The sequence below is a fragment of the Eutrigla gurnardus genome (genome assembly GCF_963514095.1).
Source record: "Eutrigla gurnardus genome assembly, chromosome: 1".
Taxonomy (NCBI): domain Eukaryota; kingdom Metazoa; phylum Chordata; class Actinopteri; order Perciformes; family Triglidae; genus Eutrigla; species Eutrigla gurnardus.
Window position 1 is genome coordinate 20,969,084 of NC_139915.1, and position 20,366 is coordinate 20,989,449.

The 20,366-nt window shown below is 41.6% G+C and overlaps 1 protein-coding gene across 2 annotated transcripts in view; it reads right to left on the reverse strand.

Annotated features, from left to right (window-relative positions):
* Positions 1-20,366, reverse strand: part of itsn2b (intersectin 2b) — a 34,597-nt gene that overhangs the window by 11,381 nt on the left and 2,850 nt on the right. For both annotated transcript variants that reach the window (XM_084006536.1, XM_084006537.1), the window contains exons 2-22: positions 14,217-14,290; positions 13,176-13,268; positions 12,842-12,905; positions 12,551-12,723; positions 11,708-11,926; positions 11,248-11,344; positions 10,962-11,098; positions 10,186-10,249; positions 9,577-9,714; positions 9,323-9,411; positions 8,422-8,684; positions 8,170-8,319; positions 7,802-7,942; positions 7,564-7,651; positions 7,132-7,271; positions 4,664-4,845; positions 3,723-4,492; positions 3,502-3,623; positions 3,080-3,340; positions 2,778-2,974; positions 142-197 (exon numbers count right to left, since the gene is read on the reverse strand). In XM_084006536.1, coding sequence (XP_083862662.1) covers positions 142-197; positions 2,778-2,974; positions 3,080-3,340; positions 3,502-3,623; positions 3,723-4,492; positions 4,664-4,845; positions 7,132-7,271; positions 7,564-7,651; positions 7,802-7,942; positions 8,170-8,319; positions 8,422-8,684; positions 9,323-9,411; positions 9,577-9,714; positions 10,186-10,249; positions 10,962-11,098; positions 11,248-11,344; positions 11,708-11,926; positions 12,551-12,723; positions 12,842-12,905; positions 13,176-13,268; positions 14,217-14,223 — 3,451 coding nt within the window. In that variant the 5' untranslated portion in view covers positions 14,224-14,290. The remainder of the gene's footprint in view (positions 1-141; positions 198-2,777; positions 2,975-3,079; positions 3,341-3,501; positions 3,624-3,722; positions 4,493-4,663; positions 4,846-7,131; positions 7,272-7,563; positions 7,652-7,801; positions 7,943-8,169; positions 8,320-8,421; positions 8,685-9,322; positions 9,412-9,576; positions 9,715-10,185; positions 10,250-10,961; positions 11,099-11,247; positions 11,345-11,707; positions 11,927-12,550; positions 12,724-12,841; positions 12,906-13,175; positions 13,269-14,216; positions 14,291-20,366) is intronic.

Genomic DNA, 20,366 nt, shown 5'->3' on the forward strand with positions numbered 1-20,366 from the left:
GAAGACATATATTTCAAGATAAAACTAAGGGAAATGCCATCTCTGTTCCTAAAACCACCTAAATACGAGCCAGACAAACTGCTGTATTACGATGTATGATATACATTAGGCAGATATCTAAGATGGGATATTTTACTGTACCATCAAGCTGTAGGTTGTCGCTAGCATCTGTAGCATCAGGAGTGGAGTTCTTCATGCTGTGAACACCGAAAGACTATATTACCCATCTTATTCATGTATATATGCATCCATCCATCGTTCAACCAACCTCCAATGCTTATTTGCATCAATCCCTGCTGCAGGTCTGGGTCTGCCCTGGGGTCTATGGGTTGGAATGCTTGGGAGTCCTATTTGTCAAGGACTCACTCACTTTAACAGGCTCCTTTCAATTAAAAAGTTGAAGTGGCTCTATTCTGGGTCCTTCAACCTGTGATCTCATTCTTTTGTTTATCAGCCAAACCTCATGATCAGATGTGAATGAGTGTGTACTTGACTGGATTGACTGGTTAATCAAGAGCTTCACTTTCAGGCTCACTTTTCTCTTCATCACAACACTCTGTTACAATCGTACTGTAAGTATAACCGTACACTACTGTGCGATTTCTAAGCATGTGTGAGTTTCTTAACACAACAGATTCCTCATCACGGAGAAGGGAAATATGCATTACTGCTGTAAATATCTGACATACTGGAATAGTTACCTCCCCTTTAGACTCAGGCACACTCACTGACACATTTCCATGTGATGTTTTCACCGATTGACCCCGAGATAAAATGCATCCCAAAGGCCACAAAATGTGTTGGTATGGAAAGTGGACAGGTATGTGGTTCAGGCTGTTAAAGCTGTATTCTACGATTTGAAAGATTTTGACCCCCCCCCCCCCCCCCCCCCCCCTCCACACACACACACACACACACACACACACACACACACACACACACACACACTCCCCTCCCCTCTGTGCTCCTCCAAGCTCTTATCGTTCTCCCCTCGCAGCCTCCCACCGCCCTCTTATTTTACGAAAATAGTTCAGCGAAATGTGTTTCTGAAAACATTTTAGGCGAGAAATAAGCTATGCAGTTGCTGAATCTGTCTTTATTTTAGATCGACAACGCTCAGTTTGAAAGATTTTCGAGAGTTTGCGGGCGGCGGTGCCGTCTCTAGAAACTCGCCGCTCCGCGCCGGCATTACACGGCTTTTTACATAGACAATGAATGGGAACATTCCCTCCGCTATGAACTCAGGCAGGACGCCGTTTAGTTTCCTAGTGTGTCCGGGACTTCCACAACATGTACAAAGCAGTAATAGTGTTTATTACGGCCATGAATGATGAAACATTATCGGTGTAAATGCAGCTGGTGCCGGTCGGATTTCTCTCTTACGGAGCCCCCGACCTGCAGTACGTCCCCAATCCCAAACTGCTCGGCGATCGCTTGCCACAATCCCCCCCCAATGGGCTTAATGTGATTCTCAAGCAAGTTCTGGAGTTTTCCCTTTGTGTTTCTAAGCAGATTCATGGCAATGTATTTGCAATGGATATTGGAGGTAATGATGTTGCAAGCCACACTGAATCTAAAAAGAATATATCCAAATTAGTGGGACAAACTACAATAACAATACAATACAATAACTAGGGCTGGGTATCACCACTGATTTCCCGAATCGATTAGATTCCGATTCACAAGGTCCGGATTCGATTTAATCTCCGATTCGATTCAATATCGATTTGGTTAAGGATATTTAAGTTACAATACCAATTCTGCTTGGATATGAAATAGATTCTCATAGAAGTAATGTTGTAAATTGTACAAGGAACCCCCTAACCTGGTGCATTATTAAAAATATTAATGTTTACATTAAGAATTGACCCCAAAGAAGTAACATGAATGTACTTTTTTATTAAACATGACCAACAGTCTCTGCTTACATTATATCTTATTTGTATCTGTACGGAAGTCAAGTAAGTATTGTAACTGCAACAGGGAATGAAGTGCAAGGACATGACACAGTCTGAACAGATCTGAGCAGCACCCTGTGATAGAGAGAGAACAACCTTCAATAGGTTAACAAATCACATGTTTTGGTTCACTACTACTAGTAGTTAGGGCCCTATGAAATCAGTTCCAGATTCCTTTTTATTCTTTCCCAAATTCCATGTTTTCCATTTTCATTTTTCTAAATTCTCTGTACAATTTGATAGCATTTTTTCCCATCAACTGGTGTCTAATCCTGGTTGATGAATCAAAATTAAGAAATTTACTGAAGAAACATTCTAGTAGATCCAATTATAATTCCTTGTCATTCAGAGACCATACACATGCATAAATATGCACTTGCATAAATATGCACGTGTATGTGCAATCGTTTATGGAGGAGTATATTAAACAACAATATATTAAAAGATCGAGCCAGGGATTTTATTCATCGATTTTGGAACAGTCAAATGAAGATCGATTTTAATCAGAAAGTCGATTATTTGAACCCAGCCCTAACAATAACTAACATCCAGTTCTTCACACAGCAGAACACATGCAAGCCTGAGGTTTGCAGTACAGCTGTGCAATCAATGGAAACAAATACATGACTGTGCATGTTTCAGTCTCAAGTCAGCTCTTTGCCAGCTAAACCAATAATTTGCCTTTGTTTGACTTTGAGATTGCTTGTGAGGTTTCCAGAAAGGTCTCCAAGAGGAAATAAAAATGTATATATATCAGACAAAACCACTATCCACCCACAAGCTTAATTACGGGGAACAAATGTGTGCATGAAGACTCACTCTGAACTCTCCTCTTCTCCCAGTAGTGTCACATAGGTTTTGGGGAACCAGCCCCGTTCACTGTTAAGCTCCCCCAGCCACCAGTTCTCCTGCTGCTCCAACACCTGAATGACGTCGTCCTTGTTGAAGTTCAGATGATTGTCTGTCTTTGCTGTCCACGAACACAGGGCTTGGGCCAACAGGTTACCCACCACCCGCTGGCAGAGACACAGAGAGGACTTGAGCATTTGTAGTCCAGACAAAAATCATTCTGTAGTAATCAAAGGGAAGTAGCTGGTGTATAAAATGAATGAACCTCTCACCTGTCCTTGTGTCTCAGATGGAGCAGGGTTTGGAGAGTGCGTTGGCGTGAAGGCAGACTTAGTGCCTGCTGCCTTGATGGCATCGAGTGCGTTGGAAAGCTGTGACTGAATCGGCACTTTAGGAGCAGCAGCGACAGCAGCGGTGTTGTTAGCTGTGCCTGACGGGGCCACTCTCTCCACATAGCTTTCAGGGAACCAACCCATCTTCCCCTGTTGGCTGCCATACAGCCAACCCTCCTCCCGCTCGGTCGTCTCATCAACCTGACAGATGGGAGAGTTGGAGAAAGACAAGAGGAGCAAAAGCAAAAGAGTGAGGAAAGAGAGAGACATTTGGATGTGAGTGCTAATCTGGAGAAACATCTTTTCTGTTGCAGTTATTCACATATTGTCACGCCCTCATTGGACATAAATTCCAATCTTGCCTCAATGATATCATCTGCATTGAAGTTGAGCTCTTCGCTGTTTCTGGCGGTGAACGGGTAGAGAGCTTTGAAGGATGTGAGGGCCGCTGACTTCCTGTGTTGCGTGGCCCTGGGTTGACCACCTTAAGCAGCACATCAGAGTAATAATGTGAGTGTTTTTATTACACATTGAGGACAGAAATACAGACAAATATAGAAAAGTATAAAGGCATGTATCTTACCCTTCCTCTCCTCGAGTCCTCTCAGCAGAGCCGTCAGTTTCTCCTGAATATCCACCTTCCCTCCTCCACTTGGCAGCTGCTGCTGACGAGATGCCTCCTCCTTTCTCTTTCTCACCTCCTCGGCTTTCCTCCTTTCCTCCTCCTCCTCTTTTCTCTTCCTCTCCTCTTCCACCCTCCTCCTTTGCTCCTCACGCTTCCTCCTGTCATCATCCTGCTGTTGCTGAAGTTTCCTCCTGTCTTCATCCCTGTTTCTCCTCTCCTCATCCTCTAGCTTTCTCCTCTCCTCTGCATCTCGGACTGCGGCCACAGCCGCTCTCTGTCTCCTCCTCTCCTCTTCCTCCTTTTCTCTTCTCCGCTCCTCCTCCCTTCGCTCCTCCTCCCTCTTGCGGCGCTCCTCCTCTTCTTTCCGTCGCTTCTCCTCTTGCCTCCTCTCCTCCTCCAGTTTCCTCCTCTCTTCCTCTAGCTGCCTCCTCTCCTCCTCAAGCTTTCTCCTCTCATCTTCCTGCCTCTGTCTCTCTGCTTGCTTCTGCCGCTCCTCCTCTTCTCTTTTCTTCCTCTCCTCCACCTCTCTTCGCTTCCGCTCTGCCTCCTCCTTTGCTCTGAGCTCTCGTTCTGCCTGCTCCTTGGCTGCCAGGACGAGAGTCTGTCTCTCTCGCTCCTCCTCCTCCCTCTGTTTGGCCTCTTTCTCCTCCTTAAGCCTCCTCTGACGCTCCTCTTCGTCCTTCCTCAGCTTCTCCTGCCATTGGCGATCTTTTTCTATCTTGATACGCCTATGAGTAGGAAGCAAACATTATTGTAAAAGATTGTATATCAGTTTTTTTTTTACATTTTAGTATGAATGGACCTGAAGTAGGTGAGAATAGGTCAATAAATTATATTTTGACCTTTAACATGACACATTGGAGTATAAAGAAATAGAAATCTTTGTGAAAGCTAAATACCTCTGTGCCTCTTCCTCCTCCCTCTGCCTCCTCGCCTCCTCTTGTTGTTTCCTCTCCTCTTCTCTCCTCTTCCTTTCCTCTTCCTCCTCCTTCCTTTGACTCAGCTCACGCCGTTTGTCATCTTTCATGCTCTGTAGTTTTTCAAGGGCCGACTGCTGTTTTCTCTGGCTCTCTCTCAGTTCCTGATGCAAAACAAAAAACGCAACTTTACTAGTAGTGTGAAAGATATGTGACTTATTTAAAGAATGAGCTGATTTAACAGACATATCGGGCTAAGGCCTGAACACTTACAACATTCATAAACGCATAGCTTGCACATTCATGCACTGCCGTTAAAAGGTTTGGGATCGCCTGACACAAAAGTTTGATGCATTACAGTGAGGTGGCTGACTATATATTTTTGAATTGTCTTTCATGCTTTTAGGTTGTAGAAAATCCTTTTTACAGATACAATTATGTACATTGCGAAAAAAAAACAATGTACAATGGTTCAACTAAACTGACAACTGAGGGCAGAAAGAGACATAGGCAACAGTTGAATAAGAATAGAAGAAATCACCAGTCATTGTGTGTGCATCTTTAAATAGGAATAAGTTCCTGTTTCAGTCTCATAATATCTAAAACAAGCTGGAATAATAACAGGTGCATAAACAAAATTGGTGTAGTGTAGAGTTAGAACTATTGGAGTTGGATCCCAGAACTTAAGATGATTATACTATGGTCTGACAAATCATAGTTAAAAGCACTGCAAATATTTAGAGCCCAAAAAAACGGCTGTGGTTCAAAGAATTATCGAGGATTACTTATGCTTTTCTGGAATGGAAAAAATGATTACAACAGTAATCTCTCCTGGCATTCAACACTGTGGGGAGACCGACTTGACTTGACTTCTTTCAAATGAAAATAAAGCATTTGCTGTCTGAAATACACTATTTTTGTCATTTTGAAGGAAAGAAGAAAAGCATTAATATAACAGGAGATGACTACAAACTTTTTAATGAGCCCGCAGGTGCCCAAACATTGTACAATTTGTAGAGGGAAGATAGAACAAGAGTTCTATGTCAAAAGAGTTAAAATATCACAGATACAAGATGTCAAAAGGATGTATAAATATGAGCAGAGCAATGAACAATAGAAAATAGTAGAAAAGTGAGAAAAAGACGAAAACAACAAAGAGACCTCAAGCGAAAACCTTTAGTAGGTAGAAGAGGTTACGGAGGCAGGCCAGCAGAGAGAAGACAGCCTGAAGCATAGATTCCTCGTCACCCACATACTGTAAAGTTGGGGGACAAGGGATGAGAGATGGGCAAGATGAGTGAGAGAGGAAGGAGAAATGGGGGCGAGGCATCCAGCATGGTGAAAAAAGGAGAAGTGCAGAAGAGAAAACCCACACTTACGGATAACACAGGGATGAAATCAGTATCAGAATGTAAGAAAGTAGGTCATGATGCAAAAAAATAATTGGAGGAGAGAAAAGAGGTGTCAAGGGCCAAGCTGCAGTAGAAACTATCTAATAGAATCATAATATTTCAAACTTTAAAACAGGCATTTTACATTCCAAAAATAATGTGTTAATTTTTTCTCCCAAAACGCTTCAACATAAAGACATTCAAAACACAAATCTGGTACATGTAAACGTGCTGAAACCAGGCAAACAAGAAATAAAGATTTGATTCGTTTGTAAAGACAATCACCAGCTCTGTGGTTAAGCTTCATATTGCCAAAACCACCCACCATTCATTGCATGTCATTTAATAAACACACTACTGTTCACATACTGTACTAACATGACAAGTCACAGACAGAAGTCAATTTTATGTCCTGCACACTTTTTATCCCAAATTGAACCCATTATTGCTACTTAACGAAGAATGAGACTGACTAGAAATGGCAAAGATTTAGCTGATTTATACGATTTAAACGAGGGAGGCATCTGATTGGCTACAGAGAGTTCCTGAAAAAAATGCATTCGTGAATCCAGCCACATCAGGAGAGTCTCAAAAATCCACACACAAATACAGACCAGTTCACGCACAAATGCACACAAGTTCACAGATGAAAAGCGTCTTGTAAATTCAAGTGTAACAGTTTGTATATAAATGTCACAACATCCAAATACATTTTTGATGAAAATTGCAAATATTTTTTTAATTCATATATTTATGGATTTATATTACATTTATTTAAAACAAGACACATGTGTTTGTGAAACTTATATTTGTTTATGGATTTATTTTACATTTTTACATACCGATATCCATTTGTGTGTGTATTGAAATGTATTTGTGAGAAGAGAGTCATTTATATATAAATCACAAAATATATTTGTGAATCCTTCTCTGTGCATTCATTATTAATGAGACTGAACTGGCCACATAGATTTAGCACCTGCTAATAAGGAAGCGTGAGGCGGCAGAAACAAGCAGATAGGTGTCATCTGTAGACATTAAAATGCATTAAATTCTTACCTGCATATTCTTGTTGTACTGGTCCATCTCAGACAGTTTGGTGGCCGTCTCTGCCTCCAGAGCTTCCAGCTGCTCTCGAAGTTTCAGACATGTCCCTTTTTTCTCTGTAACGCCCACCTTCATGGTGGACATGGTTGACTCTAAACATACGAAATGCAGTTAAACAAATGAAAGTGAAAATCTCTATAACTACAGTCTCATATATAGGTTTCCTATATTGTTTTGCAAACTCATATATTAGTAATACCAATATTTGTATGCTTTTCATGTATTTTAATTTTTGCGTTATATTATATAAGTCCATATTTTTTTTATATTTATTTACCCAATATGTCCATCAATGTGTTGTGTTCTTTTATCAAACATTCACCCAGCAGTGCTGCTGTAATGCTGTTGTTCCTGAGCTCTGTCATTTCATCCATCAATACTAACCACGCAAGTTCTTCACAGACATGTTTCTGAGTTTCTCCGTCAGTCTCTTCTGCTCCGGAGTCAGCTGGGACAACTTCCTCTGGAACTCCTGACCAAGAGGCAAATTCATTTGAAACAAGAAACACCTTATTGCAGAAAGTTATTTGGGAAAACATATATGCATTCCGTCATCATTCATAAAGTAAAGATTTGATAAATAAATAACAGATAAAACATTAAAGTGCGGGTTCACACACACCTCTAGTTGCTTCTGCAGGTTCTTAATGTCCTGCTGGCGTGTCTCTTTCCTTTGATTGGTCAGATCCAGCTCTGTCTTCTGATGCTTCTTCTTGTTCTGAAAATCACGCAGCCGGTCTGAGATCTGACGGTGCTTGTTACCCTGAGATAGCAAGAGGGAGTGAGAGAAGGGGCGATAGAGAGAAAGAAAAAAGAACGAAAGAAAGACAGAGGGACAGATAGAAGATGTCAGACACTTTACAAACATTCCTTAATGTGTTCATGATGGATAAGGGACAGCTGGACAATCAGCGAAAAACACAGTATGACTACAGTATATCTGTGCTCATAAGTTACACTTAAGTCAACTTACTACGTCTCTTCACTCACCACAGCCTCCAGCTCCATCTCAAGACTCCTTTTCTTTGCTTTCAATCTGATGATATCGTCCTGCTCCTGCTCCCTCTTTATTCGGAGCTCTCCTTGCCGCCTCCTCTCCCACTCCTCCTTCCTCTGACGCTCAAGTTCCCGCTGTGCAGCCTGGAATGACCCCACACAGGACGCCGAAAGTGTAAAGAAATAACTCGGCTGTGAAAGAGTAAACAAGTCCTACTTGTAAATACAGTATCTACAGTCCCTCACCTCTTTTCTTTCCATCTCTCTCTGTCGTTCTTCTTCTTTCTGCCTCTCCAGCTCCTTCAGTCGCTCCTGCCTCCTCTCCTCCTCTTTCCTCCTCCTCTCCTCAGCCTCCCGAGCCTCCCTCTCTCTCCTTTCTTGCTCCGCTCTCTGCTTCTGAGCGCGCCGCTCACTCTCCCTCCTCTCTGCGTCCTGCAGCGCCACTCGTCTTTTCTCCAGTTCTGCATTCCCTCGCTCCAGGTTGGCTTTGAATTTATCCTCGAACGACACTGAATATAGACAAATTAAAGGTTTGATGAAGTCGGTGCTGATGTACTTTTTAGTCAACAAAAGATAAGCACACAGTTAACCACAGCTGACACAACAAACTCTTTTAAAGTATTAAAAAAAGCCCATTGGACAGATCACATTATTTGAGAAAAATGTTGATTCCTTATGTCACTAATTACTGATGACGTATTTGAGTTTGTGTGTTTACTTTGGAAAGGAGGATAATTGACATTTAAAACAGTGTTAAAACTTAAAACTAGGTTGTAGTTTCAGGAAACTGCCACTGAGAAATAATGTAAATAATATATAATTTAGCTGTGAACTTGTGCCTGTGTGTAAGATGATAGTGTGTACACACCCAACACCAAATTGTGCTTCTGCAAGTGGCCACTGTTTATGTCCCAACAATGTATGTGTGTTTATGTTATTAAATTATGACTCGTCAGTCAGTGTGAGTGGAAACATAAATGTTTGGTCGTCACAGCTACTGATTGTACTGAATGATCTTCTCTGGTTTCCAGGTATTGTTGCGGCCTTGAATTATCTTAGTAATGGAGAATAAGGAAATATATGAAGTGTGAACATAATGCAACAGTTAAACAAGGCTCCACTCTGTGTTAAAGTGCTGACAACTGACTGTTAGTTTTAGCTTTCTGTGGAGGTTCTATGTCCAAGTCATCAGTCAGAGCTGCATAGAGAGAAGAGCTGGATCCATTTACTGCACCCCTGGAAGACACACAATCACAAATTAAAAATGTTAAATAAACATAAGCATTAATGTAGTACACTTTTAATGCACTTCAATGTTTAAAACAGTTATATCTATTATACAGGCTATTTGTACAGTTTTTGTTGTTGCTTTTTTTAATTGTGCCATATATGTGCAAATACCTCTGTGAGGGTGGTACCAGTTCAGTTGGCAGTGTTAGCGGCAGTGGTTGGCCAAACCTTGCCATGTCCACGAGATGCATTGCCAGAATAAACTCCTCAGCTTTCAGTTTGCCGTCCTTATCCACATCAGCTAAATTCCTGTGTGAGGGTTGCAAATTGGGAGGTGCAATGATACATGATACACATATTCATACATTAGACTGAGCTTGCTACAAAAGTTCAGCAACTTCGCAGCTACTTTTGGATTCCGATCTACAATAACAATAACACAAGTTGAGGCAAAAGCTATGAGGAAAAGTTATAGGGATCATTTGCAATTAACATTTTCAAGAGTTTAAGTAAAACAAAATGTAAAAAAAAAAAAAAACCCAGCAGAAATTAATTATTACGATTTGCAATAACCAACTTTATTTCCTTGTATTTACTGGTAACCGATACTTAGACCAGCCTTGACTTGTAAACAAATATTTAACAAACAAAAGGCATCCAGCTAAGGTGGAATGAAGTTTGTTAAACCTGGCTGCAAAACCTGACTTTGGCTCTTGAACACAAGATTGCATCAATCATAGAACATGTAAAGACACGCATAAAAACACTGGATAGTCTCACCAGATGGAAGCCAGCTGTGTCTGAGTCAGCATCGTGGTCGTCATGGCACCTCTAACCTGCTGACCTGGCAACAAGAGTGACACATGTCAGAACACTTGCATAGCACAGATTTGTGGGTGTGGTGGAGAAGGGACCAGGTCATGGGTGTGTTTAAGGACCTGCACAGTATGTGCTCATTTACTCATTAAAGTAAAATGTGGCAGGTGAACAAAGAGGGCTGTCCCATGCACCTGATGTTGAAAAAGGTAATGATTATGATTAAAATAACTGCGACAGTATGAACAGTCAGCTTTTATTGTTAACAGGTTATGGTTTATTAAAGAGAAAGTCCTTCTCTGTCATGCTAAAATCTATTAAGATCTAAGAGCTAAGAGCAAACAAAACTGATAAAAGTCATTGGTGTTTTAATGTGCTGGACTGCATATAATGTGCACAGTCACACTGTGAGGAAATGTAAGTGTGGCAGCCTGTTTGACTGTATAATGGCTATTTCAAAAGAACAGGTCCTGCAAGGCTTGCACTAACAGAGCTAAAAGGCAAATGCATACTTGGCTGTGTGTGTATTGAGAAACTGCCTCTGTGTCTAAACACACTCATAATTGTGGCAGACACAGCCTCCACTTCCTTAGGCTTAGTTAACACACATAGAAAGAAAGAGGGAGGCAATTGTTATGAAATCATCGTTATCATGAACATCCACGGCTGCATTATAAGCACAGTTTGGCTCGGTTCACCGCCACACTGTTCATCTGCATACATATACACAAACTTCGTACCACTGAGGTATCCTGTCATCTGTTTGTCCAAGCCATTGAACTGCTGTCTGTATTTGAGTCTGGAGGCATGTGGCACAGCCCAATCACTGGGGACATTAAGCATAGGGGACATCACAGTGGGGGATGAGGAAGCAGAGCTGAAAGACAAAAAGAGGCACAAAAACATGAGCTGAATGCAACATACTTCAGGAAGACAAGTGTTTTTGATCCTCAAAAAGATAAGTGAGGCACTGATGGGTAAATTACTTCATTCAATTTTCTGTGGGTGTCTTTGTGTATGTGTTACCTGATAGATCCTAGATCCAGCATTGATGAGGCCTTATTCATCCCAGAAGAGGAGAGTCCGAGTGGAGAGGAGTAGGGGGATGCAGAGCGAGGTAGGACTGATAACACAAAGAACACACACATTCATTACAAACTATCATATGGTTATCCGCAATATTATGATGACATTATATTGTAGTATTTAACCACAACCATTAAAACAATTTAGAATTTTTTTTTTTACAGTTTCATGTAGGGAGAAACGGGAGGGGAGCCCTACAGTGAGTCAGCTATTTGCATGGAGATGAGACAGACAGCAATGACTCTGCAAAACCAGGTCAGAAACATTACTTTTCCCTCAGAAATATTTGATCATCTGTACCCTGCCGCAAATGTACATAATATTTACTCTCAGAGCCAGGCATTGCAAGAAAAGAGGAAAGGAAACATAAATAAAAGTTAGAAATAAAAATCATCTGTACCAGTGGCCAAACCTCCAGCTGGGATTGGCTGGAGATATCCAATGGTGCCGTTTGGCAAGGTGGAGGCCATCAGAGGGCTCAGGCCTGTTGTCGGAACCAAAGAAGAAAGGCCACTCATTTGTGTCAATGGTGAGAGTCCAGGGTTTGCCATGGAGATAGGGGTCAACATTGCCAGGTTTGTCCCGGGCATTATGGATATGTTAGGCAACGAAGCCATACCTAGGACACACACACACACACACACACACACACAATAGATAAACCAGTCAGATAACACAGCAGTCGATCTGACACACTTTAGTTTAGCTAGTAAAAAGGGCTAAGTAGATCTTCCTTGCGAACCTGTTGGTATTTGTCATCCAGGTGCTGAAAGCACCGCATCTGGCAGTCAGTAGAAATGAAATAGAACGATGGTTACGTATGTAACTGTGGTTCTATGAATTTCGGTCATTTGGAAGGCGGATGAGAAGATTGCCAAGAGGTCACTTCCAGGGTAAGCGTTCCTTAAGTACCGGGGTGGGGGCATACGTCACCCCTGTCACGAGTGACTTTGTTGATATAAACACTCGACCTGCACGTGCATGTGATGGACATCCAGGTGCTGAAAGCACTGCCTCTGGCAGTCATCCGAAATTCATAGAACCGCGGTTACAGACGTAACCTTCGATTTCTCTTAGGGTTTAAGGCTGTGACTGCAAAGCAAATTACTGAAAATGTTAAAATTGTTGAGCATTAACATCCTCAGTAAATAACCACATACAGTATATAATAATAATAATAATAATAATAATAATAATAATAATAATATTAATAATAATTATAATTATAATAATTATACTGTACCATAGGATGAGGTGGGGTTGTTGTGGCTGGGAGCAGACACTGGGGGCTGCTTCATGATGATTGGCAGTGCTGAGGGAAGCGGTGTACCCTGGAGTTTTAGCTTTATGAGCTTCATAGCAATGGAAAACTCCAACCTGTCCATCTTCCCATCTTTATTCATGTCAGCCAGAGCCCTGACAAAGGAAAAACAGCATCACCAGTTCAGGCCAGTGTTTCAAAAAGAGATTTCAGTGAAAACTTCTTGAGAGAACCCTTTGCTCAATAATGTGAGTGTGAGATTGTGTTTCTCACCATATCTCAGCCAAAACTGAGGCAGGTAGCCCTGATTGGAGTAAAAACTTCCTTGCCTGCTCCCCTACAGAAATAGACAAGAACATTGAGATTCCCCTGCATGCAAAACGGAAAACTGTGTTTGTGCACAATGCATCAATATCAACAGTATGATACATTTGTGTGTATTTCATAGCTACTTATATCTACATTTGGCTGTGTGTTATTGTAATATTAGGAAATCACTCTGCTTTATACAGCTCATGGCTGAAGGACGCATCATTGTAAAATCAATGAAATGACGGGGAAATCACTGGGAGCGTGATTATGATGGTGTGTATGTTACTGTTTGTACCTGAGACATAGCCCATTGATGGGGAGAGGGTGTCAAACTTCTGATCATGTTTGACCCTCTCCTCTGGGGAGATCGCCCACACACTTGGAGCACCTAGAGAGGAAAAGAAGAAATATCAGAGAATAAATAAATCATGTATCTGATGTGAGGGATTTCTGGCTTCTACTCAGCCAATCTGCTCCTTTAACAGGCTCAAATAAATCACACAAGTGTACATTACACACAGATGTTTATCGAAGCAAAGCAAACAAGCCTAGATTTTCCATGAATACAAGAAAGTTCTATGACTTGCAAAGAAACAGGAAGGAAGACAGATGCACACAAACACACACAAGATGAGAGAGAGCCCCGGTGCCAGCTTGAGTGCCTGTCAGGAGTTGGGAATGGACTGATATTGACAAAATGATAATGATTGTTCAGACAGGCCGACCTCACATCAGTGTTTTCAGCAGACGCAGTGAACTATGGGGTCAGTTCAGTCTCATTAATAATGAATGCACAGAGAAGGATTCACAAATGTTTAAATTCAAGTTTAACAGTTTGTATATAAATGTAACAACATACAAATACATTTTTGATGAAAATTGCAAAGATTTTTTTAATTCATATATTTATGGATTTATATTACATTTATTTAAAACGAAATGTATTTGTGAGAAGAGAGTCATTTATATATAAATCACAAAATACATTTGTGAATCCTTCTCTGTGCATTCATTATTAATGAGCCTGAACTGACCCCATTGTGAACGGACAGTTCACTTCATAATTACAAAATATTCACAGTTCCTGTAACTTCAGCCCCGAGACTGCCACCATTAACAAAGCTGGTGTCACAATATGGAAAGAAATGAACTTCATAATGACTACAGAGCACAAGAAATTGACTTATTATGAGCTGGCCCAGAGAACAGTGGAGCTTTTAAGATCAAAACCTCAGACATGTAGTAAGAGACAGACGTATGTGCAGCCAGCATCAACCTCCCCCCCCCCCTCTCAGCCCACCCACACACACACCCACACCCACAGCAGTGCTCTTACCATTCATATTTGCAGGTGGCAGAGGCAGAGAAGGGGAGCTCCTAGCAGTGTACTCAGCTCCTGCTTGAGGCCATCTGCAAAACACACAGTCACAGCCCAGTCATCAGTCAATTCTGCAGCTAAATCTGCTAAAACAGTGGTGTCAGTGAGAGGAGGGAGAGAAAAAAGGCAGAGAGAGACAGAGAGAGAGCCAGAGAGAGAGAGAGAGAGAGAGAAGGAGAGAGCAGTTGTTTCAGTCTGAACCAAAGCGGTGGACAGACTGACCGGCCGACACCACCATCCAAGCAACTCCGCAATATAAATGATTCTTCATTCCTGTCACTCATGACCACTCCTTTTTCAAAGTATGTTACATCATGCTTTAAACCCACTCGTGTTGAGTCAAGCACATGCACAGCAAGTGTGGGGGATTCAGCTACTGTTGCATAAACCTGTTTTATGTATCTCGTTCTGCAACTTTACAGTTTGGAAGTTAGTTTAGTTCAAAAGTGGAGGTGTTTCCGAGTTTCTCCATTTAGCCCAAGATGTAGATAATGCATTCATTTTGTGAATTTATCTTTGATAAATGTTGCCAGTTTACAATAATAACGATGTCTCAACAGCTTGGTCAGTGACAGAGCCAGCTAGTCAGTTAAAGAACCTTCCTGATTTTGTTATTATTCAGATTGTTTTTATTTTCTGTCTTTCTGTAATAGCGTTTGGGTTGTTGTTTTTTTTAAATTGCTTGGGGATTGTTAGGGGAAAGTTTGTTGTCGATTACAACATAGTAAGCACACTAGACTTTATGTCTAGACTAAAGATACCATACATAGGCTCTGTGTTGACAAGACCAATTTGCCTGCGTATTTATAAGTCTCATCTGTGACTGCAGCGCTGTTCCACCTTTTGAAATACAGCCAACACAAAACTGACTTGTTTAAATCCAAAACAGTTTTGCCACCGTGGGACAGAAAGCCTGAACCTTTGCTTCTATACAGGACAGGTAACAAAGCAACACATGTACTGTGAGGACTAAGTTTGAAGCAATCTTGCCGCAAATACAAATCTGAATTGATTTTAACGTATCATAGTTGGGGAACCAGACTACTATGTCTGTTCTGTAGCTTTAACATTCACTACATTTCTGAACACCTGCTTCCTCCATGATTATCTCACGCCCATCAGCTAGTCAGACTCACATGATGTAGTCGGAGGAGGAAAAGGGGGAAAGAAATTCCAATCTTTCTTCGCAACACTTCCTGCCCGGTAACCCACAGGCAGAAGCATTTCCTTGTCCGTAGTCAGTTGACAGGAAGTAATAGTGGATTTTGGAAGATGGACAGCTTTGATGTCCCAGAAAATGCAAACTAGAGTCGGAGCTAGGTTCGGAACTCAGGTGGTACAATAATTACAGAATGACTGTAAATAACTGACTGATACTGTGTCGTTTCTGTGAACGTGGTCTGATTGATGCTCTCACAAAGGCAGAGAACAGCAAGGGAGGGCTAATCTACTGCCTGCCATCTGTCACTCTACCCCTATCCTTCCCCTCCATGTTTTCTGGATGAAGTCCTCCTACACTTAACCCTTTTTGCCTCATTATATTTCTTTCTGCCCTTGTTCATTGTTTACAATCTTTATCAAATATTGGCATATGAGTTAGTACATATGGAGAATGTATGCCTTAGAAAGTTGTGTTTGCAGCAGTCCCAACACAGACACAGCATATTATTAGTTAAGTACATGGGTTACTTTGTTGGAAAAATGCCACGGCAATGTCAGTTAACACATTGTTTTGGCAATTTTCTAAATGTTACCACCATGTAGAATATGGAAACTGACTAGTTTGTTTTTATATACCTAGCATAAGCACACATTTTCAGCAAGGATTAACATTCGGTCATCAGAGAGTTGCAGCAAAATTATTTTACACTTATTTATACTTGTGCTGACATCAGCCAACAGTTGTGGTCAGATTCTAATCATGGAGTGTAATGTAACACTTCAGGAATCATACTGAATAAATGAAAGATCGGCTTAAGGTTTATGGTTTCCAGAGGAGTCTGACTTTTCCTGACTGGAAGGTTTGCTGACAAATTGGGCGGCTGAACGACTGACTTGGTTGGTACACTGCCTTCAGTGATGGACTCAGCTTTGCAAACATCATGCAAATCCTTTTTGAGGGTTCCACATACTCAAGAAACTAACTTCAGCTGTACTTCACCTGTGATGCTGGACCTATATAAAAAAACACCAAAACAAGGTTGTAAATCAGACTCCAGGTGACAGGAAAGTCAGTCAGCCCCATAGAGACGGAGACTTGATCGTCAAATTGGTGAAAATGACCTTGCATAACACACTGTATTTGTCTGTACACTATGTCCTTGTAATGAAGAGAGAATAGCAACTGGAAGCAAAAATTTGATTTCCCCCAGACTCTAGCTACACCATTGTATGTCCCTGCATTTAAATGATGGTATGGGGATCCACAAAATAAAAAAATGGATGAGTAGTAGTGATCGAATGTTGTAAGAACCACCCTGTTCTTTTAAGTTTAGTATCCATTTGAGGATTTCTGTTTAACTAAAATAAAATCTTGGAGATCTTGGGAATCTTTCTCTCAGATAATTAGATAGCATTGTGTTTTCCTCTTTTTCAAGGTCTGGCCCAATACTGCTTGTGGGTCATTCCATGCCAACTCAGCCACCCATGTACATGACACCTCTCAGATTTTGCTGAAAAGTGGTGAAAATATGCCTTATGTTACCAAACGGGCGAATCTGAAGTTTCAGGTCAATATCTCAAAAGGTTTGCCCGTGGCAGCCATTTGAATTTCAAGTGCCACACCCCTTTTTGACACATTGGAATTTCGCATTTCATTTGTTGGCATTTTTGGAGGCCCATAACTTCTGTTCTAATAGTGATAGAAGGCTGAAAATTGGTGTGTTTTTTCCAGAAGTCTGGAATGTAGATCAGGGAGAATTTAGTGATGATAAAGCATGAAAATAGTGGAAATAATTTAGAATTATGCTCAGTAATGGCAAACAATTAAATATTACGACTGCTGGCCGTTAATTTCCTGAAAATCACAAATTAATCCCTTATCCCCGATGAAAGAGACCCGCCTGTGATAAGCGACCTGCAGCACGAGCAAGTCTGCAGGCCACTGATGCAAACCACATTCTGACACCAATGGAGATTTTTCAATGGGCAAAAGAAAACATTAAGAACATTACATTCTTCTTTGTTAGTGCAGAAGATATTAAAAAACACGAGGAAACATACGAATTGGAGAGACGTTACGCCTCGGCCAAAACGATTTCCAAAAATAAGATACAGATGAAAAGAATATCACAGGATATAGTATTCACAGATGTCGATGCAGGACAACAATCGGATTCAGAACACTTGGATACAGAACACCCGGAGGCAGAACACTCACAGTCAGATCAGCCACAAAACTCAAATTTCCAGCCAGGATAATACATTGCCTGTATGATGATGACTGGTTCATTGGAAACATTGTTGAACGTTCAGATGAACATGGTGACGTTTTTGTGAAATTCATCTATTCTCACAGTGCTCGCCAATGCCTTCAGAATTGTGTAGTACAAACTACAATGAACTAACAGACACATTTTCAGCCTTCTATCACTATTAGAACAGAAGTTATGGGCCTCCAAATATGCCAACAAATGAAATGCGAAATTCCAATGTGTCAAAAAGGGGTGTGGCACTTGAAATTCAAATGGACGTCACGGGCAAACCGTTTGAGATATTGACCTGACCTTTGTGTCATTCCATTCCATGACATGCACAGAAATCCCACTACTGTTGTCGTAGTTGAATACATAAATAGACATGTGACTCATATTGGGCCCCAACCTGCATCTTACAAGTCGTGCAGAGATCTACATAATGTATCCAGACAAAAATCACGTTGATAGCCAATCTTAAGAAAACAAATCCACCCAGAGAGTTGAAAGGTCACCAAACTTCACCCATTCCTAAAAGCTCAAGCAAACCCATCAAAAAGTCTTAGTAGTAGCTAGCAAGTCTTCCTTAGCAAAAAAGTGACTTGATAATGAATCACTCCTGTGTACGGCTTTGCTGCCATGACCTGAGCGTTATGACTGTTGACAAGTCCGCCCGCTCTGCCTAACTAAATTGCATATTTAAAATCCAATCACCATACGGCGGAATTAAGATAATGACAATGCTTATTAATAACGGATAGGATGTCATTATACAGATAATGTATCCAGACACAATTCACATTGATACCAGTAAATGTGTCCTAACTGTCGATGTGCACAGAACGAAAGTTGAGACTAGTTCTAGATCAGAGGCAGGAGATATTTTACAGAGGTGGCCCACAGTCTATTTCTCACAAAGAGGTACCAAACTTGTAGCCCGTGTCTTAGGGGTGTGCGATATGACCATATTAGATCGTGAACGATTAAAATGTCTCAAATGTCTCCACGATTTGCCTTTACAGTGAGCTACAGTGCACTTTCAGGGGCCAGCCATCCACACAGAAATGTTTTTTGTGTGTTAACGCAGAAGTCTTGCATGTTTGGGCCGACTGTCCACACGGATCCGGCGTTTTTGGTGCCTATAAACACACAACGTGACGTCTCATAACAACAACAACATGCTTGTGAGCGTGCTGCAGCAGATATTCTGCTCCTCTGTACGACGGCGTATTATGGCCACTGTATGAAGAAAAAAAAGCCGAGAGAGAGGGGGGCAATATTCAGAGAAAAAAAGTTACAGATTTGCTACTTAATTCTCCTACTCCTCAGTGGTCGCGACCAGTAGCTCTGTGGCACGGACCAGCTGGTCTCTGGCACGGCCAGTGATCACAACCACTAGGGGTGCTAAAGATACTGGTCCTGACCAGCTCCTCAGTGATCTGCCCTGTGGTCCCTGTGGTCTGTGAAGCAGCTTTAGTATTTTCTCCCCCTTCCAGTCGTTTTGGCAGCAATGTTAGCTGGATAAATGTCAGAGATCATAATCTTTTGTCTTTAAAATACACTATATCAGGATTATTATGATTAATATTGTTATTATTATTGATTATGAAGATCCGTGTGGTCAGGACCAGCTGGTCTCTGACAAGGACCAGTGGTCACAACTAGGGGCACTAAAGACACTGGTCCTGACCAGTGGCACAGTGGTCATGACCAGCTGCTCTGTGATCTGTGGAGTGTTTGTTTGTTTGTATTTATTTTTAATACAACTTTTCCCTTTTCTCACTGTGTTAGCAGAATAGCCTAAATGTGAGAAGACATAATCGTTTGTCTATCCAATGTTATTGATCACTTTTATTAATAGAAATCATAATAACAATGATTAAATTATTATTATTAGTCGTATCAGTAGTACTTTCAATGATGCAGGTCCGTATCAATCGATCAGGACCACTTAGGGCGTTTTCACACCTGCCTTGTTTAGTTCGGTTGAATCGAATCCTGGAGCGATTCCCCCCTTGGTGCAGTTTGTTTGGGAAGGTGTGAACACATCAATCGCACTCGGTTGCGGACCAAAACAACCGGACCGAGACCTCCTGGAAGGGGTGGTCTCGGTCCGGTTCCAAACAAACTCTGGTGCAGTTCGATTGTGGTGAGAACATGATCCAACCTCGATCCGACCCAACTGCGGGCGCATTGAGCCTGTTTTGGACTAAACCACCTCCCGTAGCCAGCTGCGCTGTGATTAATGCGCGCCTCCGCCTGAAGTGTCTTGATATGCATCGTCGGCGACTCCAGTGCATCATGACATTGTTTTCCAGCCTCAGCCTTGCCTCATTTTCAAACAGTACCATTTGCCTACAGTGATAAGTGCAAACGACGTAATACACGATGACCAGGGCCAAGAGCAACCCGCGTAGCTTTCCCTCCATTGTAAAATTGAAAAGTAGCGCTCTGGAGGCTGCTCTTCTTTGTTTACTTCCGGGAGTTTCCCCACAAGGAAATTCCGACCAATTAGAGAGCAGTTTCCCCGCGCATCAAACATTTTGGTCGGCTTGTGAATGCCGCCATGTGAACACAAACCAAACTCGAGGCAATTTGCAACATTGTAACAAGTTGGTCCCTGATTCGGACCAGAGCAAACGAACCACAGGTGTGAAAACGCCCTTAGCCTAACTCCTTATTGGAGAGAACTGAA